Here is a 16,283-nt window from a genome sequence, read left to right as displayed (position 1 = left end):
TACAGTAAAGCTGCACTCGGCTGTCAAACAGATGCCTAGCTGCAAAGGTAGGTTAAAACGGTCTAAACCTGCCACAACAACGACATTATTGTGTTTTTCCTCTTCCAAAAGTTTCTGGTGAAAGTAATATATGACATTGAATATTTCAAGCATTCTTTTAAAATACATTTTGATGATTATGGCTAACAGTTTGTCACTAATTGCTGAAAGAAACTAACCTTTGCACAATATTAGATTTAGTTTTTTTTAGTTTTTGGAGTGAGTGATGAGAGAGCATTTCCAATTGAGGTGCTGTAAAACGATATACTAAGTTATGATTGTGTTATGAATACATTGCACTTTTGCATGCACAACACAGTCACCCACACTGCACTAGTTTTATATTCCAGTTGATGCAAAATTGAGTATGACTGGCAGGCACCAATCAGAGGTGGTGAACTATTATTTAGTCATAAATAACTGAGTCTATACGTAGAGTCTGGAGGGCAAAAAATGATCCTTTGTGTAAAAAGAATCTGACAGAGTAGCAGGAGCACATTCTAATGGCATGTTGAGGTTATATCTCTTGCACCATCATTTTGTCCGACGATAGAGATTTTAGTACTATTGTTATATCGTGGTAATGCATGTTGACGACACCTTCTAGCTGTTTCTGCAAATTTAATTGCAACAAGCGCACAAAAGTGTCCTCAACGCCCTGGATCCTACTAGTTAGTGTAAAGCCTCGTCTTAGTCTGCAATCTTCGCTTCAGTGGCAGCACATGAACTATGATTCTTACAAGCATCCTCAAGGTAACTACACATGTAGGAAGTTAAGATAACCACAAGCCACAGCACTTGAATGTAAACAATGGTGTGCGGATTGATATAAATATCAACAGTAACGATACCAAGTATGATATTATTATTTGGTCGTTCCCGAAATTTAGTTGACTAATCATTTTTGTCTTTTATCTTCAACAACCTATTTTCCCCTGATGAAAATGAGACGATAACCAATCAAAATAAATGCACGTTGACTGAGACTATAACAAAAATTAATAAATAAAAGCAAAAAATAAAGTTCCTTGGGTGAATAATGTATAGTCACTACACCGGTATGTTTTAGTGCTTTCATGGTGAGTTTACTGACAGATATAAGTAAGAACTTTACACTACTTTATATTAGAAATGGCAACAGTTGAGGATGAATGCCACATAAGAAGATAGTGAAAAAGAAGAAGCTTATGACTAAGGCGTCGGTACAGACTACAAAGGCGGACCTTCGCACATTTTCAGGACTTATGCAGATCCCAAATACAGATCAGCAGGTACCAGAAGGTAAGAAAAGTTGGTTTTGCATAATGTTGCGAAACAAAACACCAGGTAATATGTCTGCTAATGGGTGCCATTTTGTGGTCCTTATACACACACCATAGTAATACTGGTATTTTGAATCACAGTACATCTGACTATGGTAGCCGTAATGTTCCGACAATCCATAAAGCAGTGCGGATTCATAGCTTACCGAAGTCGTACTAAAAACATTTTGACAGAGTTTTGAGCGCCGTGTGAATGTTCTATATTCTCAATGGAACATTTAAAGTTTGCTGGCGTCATATAGCAGTCTACACGTATCTCTTATGTATGACTGCCATCTACTGGTCACAGTTATTATTTCACCATGTAGCAAATAAAAAAGCTTCAAGGTCAGTAAGAACAACCAGAATTATGCCGTACATTTAGTCGCACCGGATTATAAGGCGCACTGTCGAGTTTAGAGAAAATGAAAGCATTTTAAGTGCGCTTTATAGTCCGAAAAATACGGTAAATACATGATTCCTTAAGGCAGACAAAATGACAGAAAAACAATATAAATACAAATAATATCCAGATAATACTTAAATGGGAAACACCAAACGTTAAAGTTATATCAAACAAAGAAGATTTTGGATTCACCTTGGTTACTTCTTTTTCTTAATGTAATGAATGCAAATGCATGTATACATGTCTAAAACATGTATACATGTCTAAAACATGAATACATGTCGTAACAAACATGAAGCCTCCACAGCCTACCTCTGCAGTTTAAATATGTATGCTGAATGCTGACACAACAAGTTTAAAGAAAAGACAAGAAAACGTCATTCTTGCAGAGAAACACTTCCACAATATTTCATGTCAGATAATGATAAAAACCATGTCATAAAGTTAATTTATATATTTTTTAAACTGAACCTGAAGTCCTTTCTTGCAGTCTAATGACATCACTAAAGCACAAATATAGTTTATAAACAACTTGTTGATAATTCATACGTTATTAAAGGTGGTGTTAAGCAATGACTGCTGCAAAGTTGTAATTCTCACTTCATTAAAATGCAACTTTTAGTGTATTGCTTTCAACAACCAAAATAATAATAACCATAAGCTGTTTATTTAGCATATTTTGTCCAAGTTTGATGAGCTAAATTTAGCATACAGTACTTTGTTACTTCTTCTCCTTTTTCTTCTTCTCATGTTATTTCTTACTGATGGCAGCCTTAAATTGACTCATCAGCACCACCTGTCGTTGAAGAGTGTGAACTACGCTTCCTACGTGGGAGAAACAACAAACTGCGTGAGTTGAACAAAAAGTGGAAAAAATGTGCCAAAAGTATTAACTTGAAGAAAATAGTTTGTGGATGGTGAGATGGACAGGCGGATCGCTGCGGCGTCTTCAGTAATGCGGACGCTGTATCGATCCGTTGTGGGGAAGAAGGAGCTGAACCGGAAGGCAAAGCTCTCAATTTATCGGTCGATCTACGTTCCCATCCTCACCTATGGTCATGAGCTTTGGGTTATGACCGAAAGGACAAGATCACGGGTACAAGCGGCCCAAATGAGTTTCCTCTCCCTTAGAGATAGGGTGAGAAGCTCTGCCATCCGGGAGGAGCTCAAAGTAAATCTGCTGCTCCTCCACATGGAGAGGAGCCAGATGAGGTGGTTCTGGCATCTGGTCAGGATGCCACCCGAACGCCTCCCCAGGGAGGTGTTTAGGGCACGTCCGACCGGTAGGAGGCCACGGGGAAGACCCAGGACACGTTGGGAAGACTATGTCTCCCGGCTGGCCTGGGAACGCCTCAGGATCCCCCGGGAGGAGCTGGACCAAGTGGCTGGGGAGAGGAAAGTCTGGACTTCTCTGCCTAGGCTGCTGCCCCCGCGACCCCAGCAAGAATAATCTCCAATAATTACAGCTGTCAACAATGTGATTATTGAAGCGCTGTGGGGTCAGTGGGCATAGATTTGTACAAAATGAGTGAGGAGACTCCGACTGACCCATTTCCCTCCAAAATACACCCTGAAAGAACTTTTCCAAAGTATTGTGCAAATAATTGACCTGGATTGAAGTAAAACGTTTACCCCTGGATGAGCTCCTTTTGTGTACAAATATTGGGCTCTTTTCTGAAGCACATTTTGATTATGCAAGTGTGACCGCCAATGACCAGACTTTTTCCACTTGATTTCTTTTCCTTCCAACCCAATCAGACAATTTCTTTGGCTTACGTCTTCAGCCATGTAGAAGTTTTGTGTGAGGGGAAGAATGGAAGGGCAACACAGGCCTGGAGGACTACAGGGGCTCAGGAGGGACAAAAAGACATCAAAGTGTCCTCTCACAGGCAGCAGAAAAGAGGACTATTTAAAAATAAAATTCACAAACAAAATATAATAAATAACAAAGGTGTATTTTAACTCGGTTACACAAGCTTAATCATGATTAATCCAAATTCCAAAACGTGATTAATCTGATTAAAAAAAGAGTAATCATTTGACAGCCCAACTAATAATTAATTTATTGCATTTTTAGAACATGCAACTCTGCCAGGAAGATGCTGAAGAATGTTGAATGAAACATTTGCTTGAATGGTCCTTGAACTGTTTCCGCTATTGTTTTCATCAATTTAAGTGGACCCCGACTTAAACAAGTTGAAAAACTTATTGGGGTGCTACCATTTAGTGGTCAATTGTACGGAATATGAGGTGTTTAGGGCACGTCCGACCGGTAGGAGGCCACGGGGAAGACCCAGGACACGTTGGGAAGACTATGTCTCCCGCCTGGCCTGGGAACGCCTGGGGATCCCCCGGGAAGAGCTGGACCAAGTGGCTGGGGAGAGGGAAGTCTGGGTTTCCCTTTATAAGAACAAATGTGAGTAAATTCTGTCTGACTATTGTTTCTTTATAAGAATAAATGTGAGTAAATTATGTCTGACTATTGTTTCTTTATAAGAATAAATGTGAGTAAATTCTGTCTGACTATTGTTTCTTTATAAGAATAAATGTGAGTAAATTCTGTCTGACTATTGTTTCTTTATAAGAATAAATGTGAGTAAATTCTGTCTGACTATTGTTTCTTTATAAGAACAAATGTGAGTAAATTCTGTCTGACTATTGTTTCTTTATAAGAATAAATGTGAGTAAATTCTGTCTGACTATTGTTTCTTTATAAGAATAAATGTGAGTAAATTCTGTCTGACTATTGTTTCTTTATAAGAATAAATGTGTGTAAATTCTGTCTGACTATTGTTTCTTTATAAGAATAAATGTGAGTAAATTCTGTCTGACTATTGTTTCTTTATAAGAATAAATGTGAGTAAATTCTGTCTGACTATTGTTTCTTTATAAGAATACATGTGAGTAAATTCTGTCTGACTATTGTTTCTTTATAAGAATAAATGTGAGTAAATTCTGTCTGACTTGACTTGGCTAAAGCAGAGGTGAGGATGCAGCGCACGCGCAGTCACGTCAACGCAGGAGATATTTTCTTCGTCACGTGGTAAATGTGTGTAACATCAAACCGGATGTGAAGAGTTAGATATTTTTCAGTATAAAGCGGCTACTATATATTGTTTAATCATTATACCGCATTTTAATTGTAATATGCAATGGTTTGATAACGGTGCCTGGACTGCACTTGGGTTGTAAGCTATTTTTCTTTTATTTAACATACTGAACATTCCCCCTGTTTTATAATCGTGTTTTCATTTGGAATAAACCCAACGTAGATGACGTCAACTAAGTGGTCGTGCCTATTTTGTATTGAGTCATCGTTGGGAGCAGTTAAATGCCACAGTCGGAGAGCAATGAGACACTTTTGTTTTGTAGAGTAGAACAGGAAACAGCAGTCCTTGTCGTGTCCAGTCTGACGCATTTGTGCAAACACGCACTGTAGCCTGGCCAACATGGCGGACACTTGACGGCGGGATGAAGAGGCTCAGTGAGGGCTTGAAGAAGCAAAGAGCGGCTCCTTTCGCCAACAGCTTCACCATGTCGGAAGGGGACAGCGACCATAGGCGACCGAGGCGTCGGTGAGCGTTTGGCTAAGAAGCGCTTGCGAGGCCGCGCCGAGGAGAGAAGCGGGGCGGCAGGAGGAAGGAGGCAGGAGGTAGGAGGCAGCGGCCATGGAGGATGCGGCCCGGCCTTCCCAGCCTTTTCATCCGGGCGGACATTAAAGCGGGCCCGCCTTCCCAGCCTTGTCATCCGGGCGGACATTAAGGCAGGCCGGGAGCAGTCAGCAGCCAAGCGGAGTCCAAGTCCATGAGTGCTGCGGCACAGGAGCCACGGTGGGGTCCCGAAATATGAGCAGCGGTGCTGGGACGTGTCGGCAGCAAGATGACGGCGACTGGCTAGAAGCTCTACGCGACAACCAGAAGCCTTTCAGTCGGCAGCAACATGACGGCGACTGGCTAGAAGCTCTACGCGACAACCAGAAGCCTTTCAGTCGGCAGCAACATGACGGCGACTGGCTAGAAGCTCTACGCGACAACCAGAAGCCTTTCAGTCGGCAGAAAGATGACGGCGACTGGCTAGAAACTCTCCGCGACAAGCAGAAAGATGACGGCGACTGGCTAGAAACTCTCCGCGACAAGCAGAAAGATGACGGCGACTGGCTAGAAACTCTCCGCGACAAGCAGAAAGATGACGGCGACTGGCTAGAAACTCTCCGCGACAAGCAGAAAGATGACGGCGACTGGCTAGAAACTCTCCGCGACAAGCAGAAAGATGACGGCGACTGGCTAGAAACTCTCCGCGACAAGCAGAAAGATGACGGCGACTGGCTAGAAGCTCTCCGCGACAAGCAGAAGTCTTTCAGCGACTGTGAGAGGGCGCAGAGATGGCGACTGTCCTTGGCCTCCCTCCTCTTCCTCACCGTGCTTCTCTCCCATCACCTGTGGTTCTGCGCCGAGGCCAAGCTGGCCCGCAGCCGCGATAAGTCCAGCCTCTCCCCGCAGACACGCTCCGCACGCCGCAGCCTCGCAGACGACATTTTTGTCGGAAACTCCAGCCAACATTTGTGTTGCCAGAAGGACACCTGCTTGACTTTGGCCGACGCCGACCACCTGTGCAGGCTGCTGTCCCACAACGAGGTCAACATGAGCCACTTGTACCTCTCCTTTTGTAACTCCTACTCGCTGCTGGACTTGTTCTTCGGCTCCAGCAGTCCAGACCACCTCAACTGCAGCCTGGACGTGCTGGCCGACCGCGACACGAGCCGCTGCAGTCTGTGCGTGCAGGCCTACCAGAGCCTAGACCTGCACGCCCAGGAGAAGTACGACGACTTCGAGCTCCTCACTTGGAAGTACGAGCCGGCCTTGTATTCGGTGCGGAGCTGCATGAGCCAGTGCAAGGTAGGTGATGGTGGCCATACGTTCTTCTGGACCGGGTTAGTGGTCCTCCTCCTGCTGTCGCCATGGAGACGGAGGACACAATCAAGTAGATAAGGTCTCATCTTTATTCATGGGGCTTCCCGGAGGCCCTATGTCGGACCTGGGTAAATGAAGGCCCGGGGGCCACATGTGGCCCGTTAAGCATTTCAATCTAACCTGCCGGACATTCCCAAATAATAGTTTTAGATGTTTAAGATGTAAAGTGTAGCTGCCATTATGATGTGCACTCATCTTTTATAATGACCTTCAACTATACTAAGTCTTTACATGCTTGGAATCTGCATCATATACTAGTTACTATGATCATCTAATTAGTTACTATGGTAACCTAATTAGTTACTATGCTCATCTAATTAGTTACTATGTCATCTAATTAGTTACTATGTCATCTAATTAGTTGCTATGCTCATCTAATGAGCTACTATGGTCATGTATTGAGTTACTATGCTCATCTAATTAGTTACTATGGTCATGTAATGAGTTACTATGGTCATGTAAGTCACAGCAACTCAGACGAGGTACCAAGCAGTGTGGGTGGGGAGTGTTTCCACAGAGTGTGAAATGTGGGTGTCAGGGACAGACGTGGAAGGAGGTTTTTCACAACAAAGTAGTAAAGCTTAGTGATATATCACATATATCAGATTGTAGGTGGCTTTGTTTACCCTTCATGTTCATATTTCACTGTGTTTGTTGCATTTTTGTTGTGTTTGGCTTGATTGTAAAATATGTGGATGGAGAGGGGGTGTGACGTTCATATGTTGTCAATATTCACTGTTTTATCCTTCATAGTTAATATTGTAACATTCTTTATTACCATGTACATTCTGAGTGTCTCATTCAGTGAAAAAAATTTAAAATTCCATTCCGTTTTTTAAGTGATCTGTCTTAACGTTTTTAGCTTTCAATCAGACATTATTGTGAGGTTTTGTATTAGTGTTACTAAAAATAGATATACCGGCCCCCAGACACATTTTTTTCTCTAAATTTGGCCCCCCGAGTCAAAATAATTCCCTAGGCCTGCCCTACATTCATGTGCACACGGAGGCCCCTCTACCATAAGACCTCTGTGTCCTTAGCGTGCTCTCTCCTTTGACATAACAGCACTTCACTTCTCAAAATGAGTTTGAATAGTCTGGCGTGTTGAAACAATGACATGTGTGCCGTCGCCAGGTGTTCATCACGGCTTGGCCACTCCATGCGGAGAAGGAGGTGGTGGTTTAACTGCCAATGTACTCCATGCGGAGAAGGAGGTGGTGGTTTAACTGCCAATGTGAGAAAGGCTCATCATAGCCAGACACACTAAAAGTCACTACGTCAGCTCAGTTTGATTACCATGAAGCATTTAAAGGCCTACTGAAATGAATTTTTTTTATTTAAACGGGGATAGCAGATCTATTCTATGTGTCATACTTGATCATTTCGCGATATTGCCATATTTTTGCTGAAAGGATTTAGTATAGAACAACGACGATAAAGATTGCAACTTTTGGTATCTGATAAAAAAAAGGCTTGCCCCTACCGGAAGTAGCGTGACGTAGTCAGTTGAACATATACGCAAAGTTCCCTATTGTTTACAATGATGGCCGCATGAAGTGAGAGAGATTCGGACCGAGAAAGCGACAATTTCCCCATTAATTTGAGCGAGGATGAAAGATTTGTGGATGAGTAAAGTGCAAGTGAAGGACTAGTGGGGAGTTGAAGCTATTCAGATAGGGAAGATGCTGTGAGAGCCGGGGGTGACCTGATATTCAGCTGGGAATGACTACAACAGTAAATAAACACAAGACATATATATACTCTATTAGCCACAACACAACCAGGCTTATATTTAATATGCCACAAATTAATCCTGCATAAAGACACCTGCGTGTTTGTTATGCTAGCTCCTAGCTCCTCTGCTAGCTCCTAGCTCCATAGAACACGCCAATACAATTCAAACACCCGATCAACACACACAATCACTCAGCCCAAAAGACCGTTTACCTAACCCAAGGTTCATAAAGCTTATATATTTTTAAAAAGTTACGTACGTGACGCGCACATACGGTCAAGTTATCGAATGTTTAGCAGCCAAGGTTGCATACTCACGGTACCTGATATTCAGCTGGGAATGACTACAACAGTAAATAAACACAAGACATATATATACTCTATTAGCCACAACACAACCAGGCTTATATTTAATATGCCACAAATTAATCCTGCATAATAACACCTGCGTGTTTGTTATGCTAGCTCCTAGCTCCTCTGCTAGCTCCTAGCTCCATAGAACACGCCAATACAATTCAAACACCTGATCAACACACACAATCACTCAGCCCAAAAGACCGTTCACCTAACCCAAGGTTCATAAAGCTTATATATTTTTAAAAAGTTACGTACGTGACGCGCACGTACGGTACGGTACGTGTTATGCTAGCTCCTAGCTCCTCTGCTAGCTCCTAGCTCCATAGAACACGCCAATACAATTCAAACACATGATCAACACACACAATCACTCAGCCCAAAAGACCGTTCACCTAACCCAAGGTTCATAAAGCTTATATATTTTAAAAAAGTTACGTACATACGCAAAAAAAAGCCAAAGCTGCATACTCACAGTAGCACGTCTGCGTCTTTGTCATCCAAATCAAAGTAATCCTGGTAAGAGTCTGTGTTGTCCCACTTCTCTACAGGCGTCTGTGTATCCAAATCAAAAGTCCTCCTGGTTAGAGTCTCTGTTATCCGAGTTCTTCCATCTTGACTGCATCTTTCGGGAATGTAAACAAAGAAGCGCCGGCTGTGTACTGTTGTGGCTGACTACGTTCGAAAAATACTTCCATTTCGCACCGACAACTTTCTTCTTTGCTTGCTTGGCTTCCTTCTCCATAATGCAATGAACATGATTGAAACAGATTCACGAACACAGATGTCCAGAATACTGTGGAATTATGAAATGAAAACAGAGCTTTTTCGTATCGGCTTCAATGTGGAAGGCATACCCGTGTTCGCCGGGCTGCGTCACACGCATACGTCATCCTCAGAGGCGTTTCGAACCGGAAGTTTAGCGGCAAATTTAAAATGTCACTTTATAAGTTAACCCGGCCGTATTGGCATGTGTTATAATGTTAAGATTTCATCATTGATATATAAACTATCAGACTGCGTGGTCGGTAGTAGTGGGTTTCAGTAGGCCTTTAATGTTGAGCACTAGAACTCTGGGCTGGTTGGAGGTTGTAGGCCTGCTGCAGGGGAACACAACTCTGGACAGTCAGTTACATGCCTTTGTGCGTGTGTACACCATCCAACAGTCAGTTACATGCCTTAGTGCGTGTCTACACCATCCAACAGTCAGTTACATGCCTTAGTGCGTGTGTACACCATCCAACAGTCAGTTACATGCCTTTGTGCGTGTGTACACCATCCAACAGTCAGTTACATGCCTTTGTGCGTGTGTACACCATCCAACAGTCAGTTACATGCCTTAGTGCGTGTGTACACCATCCAACAGTCAGTTACATGCCTTTGTGCGTGTGTACACCATCCAACAGTCAGTTACATGCCTTTGTGCGTGTGTACACCATCCAACAGTCAGTTACATGCCTTTGTGCGTGTGTACACCATCCAACAGTTGAAACCCCAAAAATTATAATTTTGTGCAAAGGTTTGTTTATTCCAGCAATTAGATTTCCGAGGTGAAATAACACATGACAGGTCAGACTTGGGCACATTAGGGCCCGCAGGCCACATGCGGCCCATTAAGATTTTCAATCCGGCCCCCCGGACATTCTACATCATTTTTTTAGACCTTTAACATCAAAACTATAGAAAGTATTTCAATGCTTGAAATCTGCACTTCCGGGTGTTCTAGGAGTTATTAGGGTAATCTAGGTCACAGCAGCTCAGACCAGGAACAAAGCAGAGTGGGCGGGGCTTGTTTACCCCAAACACGTGTCAGGAACAGATGTGGAAGCACATTTTTACAACAAAGTTCTGCATAAAAGATATAATATATCATATTGTAGGTGTTTATTACACTTTGCATTCATATTTTGCTGTTTGTTACATTTTGTTGTGTTTTGCTTGATTGTAAAAGATGCACAACTATGGAGGAGCTGGTCTATGTTGTTAATATTCAGTTTTTTATTGTTCATAGTTAATATTGTAAATCCCACTTTCTTTATTTTCATGTACTTTTGGGTGTCTCATTCAGTTAAAAACTGTAAAAAATGTTCCGGTGGTCTGTCATAACTTTTTTAGAACTCTATGGGAAATTATGACTTTTGGTATTAGTGTTCCTGGAAAAAAGGGAGCAAACACACATACTGTACATCTGAATGTGTATATATCATTTATACACATATACTGTACAATTAAATGTGTATATATCATTTATACACACATACTGTACATCTAAATGTGTATATATCATTTATACACACATACTGTACAGCTACATGTGTATATATCATTTATACACACATACTGTACATCTAAATGTGTATATATCATTTATACACACATACTGTACATCTGAATGTGTATATATTATTTATACACATATACTGTACAATTAAATGTGTATATATCATTTATACACACATACTGTACATCTAAATGTGTATATATCATTTATACACATATACTGTACAATTAAATGTGTATATATCATTTATACACACATACTGTACATCTAAATGTGTATATATCATTTATACACACATACTGTACATCTAAATGTGTATATATCATTTATACACACATACTGTACATCTGAATGTGTATATATCATTTATACACACATACTGTACATCTAAATGTGTATATATCATTTATACACACATACTGTACATCTGAATGTGTATATATCATGTATACACACATACTGTACAATTAAATGTGTATATATCATTTATACACACATACTGTACATCTAAATGTGTATATATCATTTATACACACATACTGTACATCTGAATGTGTATATATCATTTATACACACATACTGTACAGCTAAATGTGTATATATCATTTATACACACATACTGTACATCTAAAAGTGTATATATCATTTATACACACATACTGTACATCTAAATGTGTATATATCATTTATACACACATACTGTACAGCTAAATGTGTATATATCATTTATACACACATACTGTACATCTAAAAGTGTATATATCATTTATACACACATACTGTACATCTAAATGTGTATATATCATTTATACACACATACTGTACATCTGAATGTGTATATATCATTTATACACACATACTGTACATCTGAATGTGTATATATCATTTATACACACATTCTGTGCATCTAAATGTGTATATATCATTTATACACACATACTGTACATCTAAATGTGTATATATCATTTATACACACATACTGTACATCTAAATGTGTATATATCATTTATACACACATACTGTACATCTGAATGTGTATATATCATTTATACACACATACTGTACATCTAAATGTGTATATATCATTTATACACACATACTGTACATCTAAAAGTGTATATATCATTTATACACACATACTGTACATCTAAATGTGTATATATCATTTATACACACATACTGTATAGCTAAATGTGTATATATCATTTATACACATTAGACCCCCAGACACATTTTTCTCTCAATGTGGCCCCATATTTGCCCAGCTCTGACATACATGCAACATCTTTCCATCTTCACAAGTCGGCCATTTGCTGAAAAGTGTCTCCTGAAGCTTCTTGGCTTTATTGCTCGCCATGACCAAAACAATAACACGCGAGAGTCCCAATACTGTAAATGCAGTATTTGTGATTGATTAATCTTTCGGCGAATCAAAATTGAAGTAATTGTACCGAAAAGTTCATTACTTTGAAGTGGACCAATAAAAGCGCAAAAAAACAGGGACAGAAATGTGACCCGGCAAATATACACACAACAAAACACACTCGCAGACAAGCGATAATCGCTAAAAAAAACAAGCAAACCGGAGTTTTGACCCAGAGAAGGCCGAGTCGGTAAAAATGTGCGTCCTTTCTGATTTCAATGCGTAAAAAGACACAAAAAGTGTGTTAACGCCAACAGTGCTATTGTTCACAATCATTATGAGAGACAAGAACACACGTCTTTTTTTTTAACCATTTTAAAGATGATAACATTTCTGTTTCCATAGCAGCGCAAGTCTGAATTTTGGCAACATGTGTGTCCCTACTTCTGGAATCTAACACAAGTGTGTTTTCTACCCATGGCACACTTGGTGACAGACAACACAAGGGAGTGTTTTTGGACAAATGAGGATTTACAAACTTATACTTCTGTAGCTAAATATACTGCAGCTTATAGAAGCGAGCGCGAAAGAAGAGTGAGACGTTGGTGCAGACGGAAGCCGGGAGTGGCGGATGAAAGAGATTTTGACGCTATAAATATAAAACTTGGAGCCAAGCTATTTCGACATAAATGGATTGCTTACCCAAAATCAACAGGAAACGTCCCCGGCCAGCTGGACCGGAACGAACAACAGTCACTTTAATATCGATCAGGATACACACAGCACGTCATGCAACTACAGTACACTCGCTGTCTGGCTAGCTCAGCTGTGTACAAACAAAACATGAAATAATACTTTACAAATACTGTAATATGATTGTTCATGTTTTTCAGTCAGTACAGATTGGTGTCCTATCACAGAGTTGTGTATTACAAACTCAAACACATTTCGTGTTGTTGTAGACGCTAGCTTATCATTGATTGATTGATTGAGACTTTTATTAGTAGGTTGCACAGTGAAGTACATATTCCGTACAATTGACCACTAAATGGTAACACCCCAATAAGTTTTTCAACTTGTTTAAGTCGGGGTCCACTTAAATTGATTCATGATACAGATATATACTATCATATTATACTATCATCATAATACAGTCATCACACAAGATAATCACATTGAATTATTTACATTATTTACAATCAAGGGAGGGGGGGGTAGGATATGGACATCATGTAGTGGACATAGAGAGAGAGAGAGAGAGAGAGAGAGAGAGAGAAGAGAGAGAGAGAGAGAGAGAGAGAGAGAGAGAGAGAGAGAGAGGAGAGAGAGAGAGAGAGAGAGAGAGAGAGAGAGAGAGAGAGAGAGAGAGAGAGAGAGAGAGAGAGAGAGAGAGGAGAGAGAGAGAGAGAGAGAGAGAGAGAGAGAGAGAGAGAGAGAGATCAGAAGGCATAAGAAAAAGAAAAAGTATCTGCATTTGATTGTTTACATTTGATTATTAGCAATCCGGGGAGGGTGTTAGTTTAGGGTTGTAGCTGCCTGGAGGTGAACTTTTATTGCGGTTTTGAAGGAGGATAGAGATGCCCTTTCTTTTACACCTGTTGGGAGCGCATTCCACATTGATGTGGCATAGAAAGAGAATGAGTTAAGACCTTTGTTCGTTCGGAATCTGGGTTTAACGTGGTTAGTGGAGCACCCCCTGGTGTTGTGGTTATGGCGGTCATTTACGTTAAGGAAGTAGTTTGACATGTACTTTGGTACCAGGGAGGTGTAGCGGATTTTATGGACTAGGCTCAGTGCAAGTTGTTTAACTCTGTCCTCCACCTTGAGCCAGCCCACTTTAGAGAAGTGGGTAGGAGTGAGGTGGGATCTGGGGTGGAGGTCTAGAAGTAACCTGACTAGCTTGTTCTGAGATGTTTGGAGTTTAGATTTGAGGGTTTTGGAGGTGCTAGGGTACCAGGAGGTGCATGCGTAATTGAAAAAGGGTTGAACGAGAGTTCCCGCCAGAATCCTCAAGGTGCTTTTGTTGACCAGAGAGGAAATTCTGTAGAGAAATCTCGTTCGTTGGTTAACCTTTTTGATTACCTTGGTTGCCATTTTATCACAGGAAAAGTTAGCCTCTAGAATGGAACCTCACGTCCTTAACTTTCAGCCACAGCTGATGGACGCTGTATTGAGAAAATGAAAGCAACATCAAGTAGTTTTCTCCTCCACTGTATACTTTTAGTGTGGGGACAAGTGTCTCCAATATTGTCCACACCTGTCTCCATCTAAACACAACAGTAGTTAGCTTTCAAGGCTAATAATGTAGCACGCCGATGTGCTACTACGCTAGAAAGAGAGTTCCACGGTGTTCACTCTTACAATAACAATGTTGCTACAGCTTGGTTATTATACAGGTTACAGAAAATAGATTAAATATTTTTGATGGTTTTTGGATGCATTTTAAAGTGATTTAGAGGTAGAATTGATTTCTTCCATTAGCTGCATTGCTAGCCACCTAGAACGAGCCAATTTTTACATGTTAGAAAGCAAAAAAAAAAAAACCTTTTGTCCTCTTGTCTCTCATAATGATTGTGAACGATAGGTACAATTCCCAAAAAAGTGCAGTTTCCCTTTTCCTTAAAAGCCGCCACTGTCCTTAATATTTGCACATTTCGTAGCTCGCTTTCTGCGTGTGTATTTCAGATATATTAAAGGGACCTATCATGATTTTCCTCTACATTTAGAACACTTTGTCGACTACATAACATGTCATGGTGGTACTGCAAAAACAGAGCTAAGCGATTGGTTTAACGCAGTGCTTCTCAAGTATTTTCTGTTACGCCCCCCTAGGAAGAAGAAAATAATTCAATCCCCCCAACACACTCTCCACCATGACTAAAAATAGTATATTTTGTCGATACATTTCTTATGACAATACCTCTGCATAGCATTGTGAGCTTATCAAAAATAAAGGAAACACACCAGTTTTATCTCGTCCCCCACCGTGGTTACAGTGAAGCAAAGTGCGACATATGCTCATCATATTCTGGTACAGCAAAAAAAAGCATGTTCCTCGAGGTTACGCGCCCCCCCTGACATTGCACCGTGCCCCCCCACTGTTTGAGAAAGACTGGTTTAACGTCATTTTCCCTCGCTTCTCGGCGTGTGTTTGAGAGTACACTGTTGTGTTTAGATGGAGACAGGTGTGGACAATATTGGAGACACTTGTCCCCACACTAAAAGTATACAGTGGAGGAGAAAACTACTTGATGTTGCTTTCATTTTCTCAATACAGCGTCCATCAGCTGTGGCTGAAAGTTAAGGACGTGAGGAAACATGCATCAGGCGATGTTTCGGGAACGTTGTCACAACTTGTTTATAAAGTCTGTAGTTTGTTTACTGGGATGCTCACTCGTCCTTTATTTAACCGCTAACTTTATCAGTGTTCAAATAACATAAATACTGGCTATAATGTTTGGATATCTCTTCGAACTGAACGCAGGCTGTTGTACTGAAACACTAGGAGGCGTTGGAGAAGAACAAAGTTTGTTTATTAGACTTCATTTTCATTAGCCAAACTGTTTTGTGTTTTATATTGACATCAAAAAGTAAACACCAATGTTTTTTTTTAATTACTTGTGTTTTTTTAATGTCACACAGGTATTACTTTAAAACACATTTGTGTGACATAGCATGTTTTATTGTGTATAGTTAATTCCTATACAACATATTTCTGCTCAAACTCTTAATGGATCTGTTTCGATACATCATCTGCATGTACATATTAATATATATCACTTAAACAAAATATAAAAAAATACCTCCCTCTATCAAAATGTAAAAATAGAGATGA

The 16,283-nt window shown here is 40.5% G+C and overlaps 1 protein-coding gene across 1 annotated transcript in view; it reads left to right on the top strand.

The window, feature by feature from the left end:
- Positions 1–5,107: 5,107 nt before the first annotated feature.
- nalf1a (NALCN channel auxiliary factor 1a) overlaps positions 5,108–16,283 on the top strand; it is a 53,742-nt gene continuing 42,566 nt past the window's right edge. Inside the window, exon 1 of the mRNA XM_062041226.1 lies at positions 5,108–6,641. Within this exon, the coding sequence (XP_061897210.1) occupies positions 5,592–6,641 (1,050 nt within the window). The 5' untranslated portion in view covers positions 5,108–5,591. The remainder of the gene's footprint in view (positions 6,642–16,283) is intronic.

Source organism: Entelurus aequoreus, linkage group LG01 (genome assembly GCF_033978785.1).
Source record: "Entelurus aequoreus isolate RoL-2023_Sb linkage group LG01, RoL_Eaeq_v1.1, whole genome shotgun sequence".
Classification (NCBI taxonomy): Eukaryota; Metazoa; Chordata; class Actinopteri; order Syngnathiformes; family Syngnathidae; genus Entelurus; species Entelurus aequoreus.
This window is presented reverse-complemented; position numbering and strand designations above follow the sequence as displayed.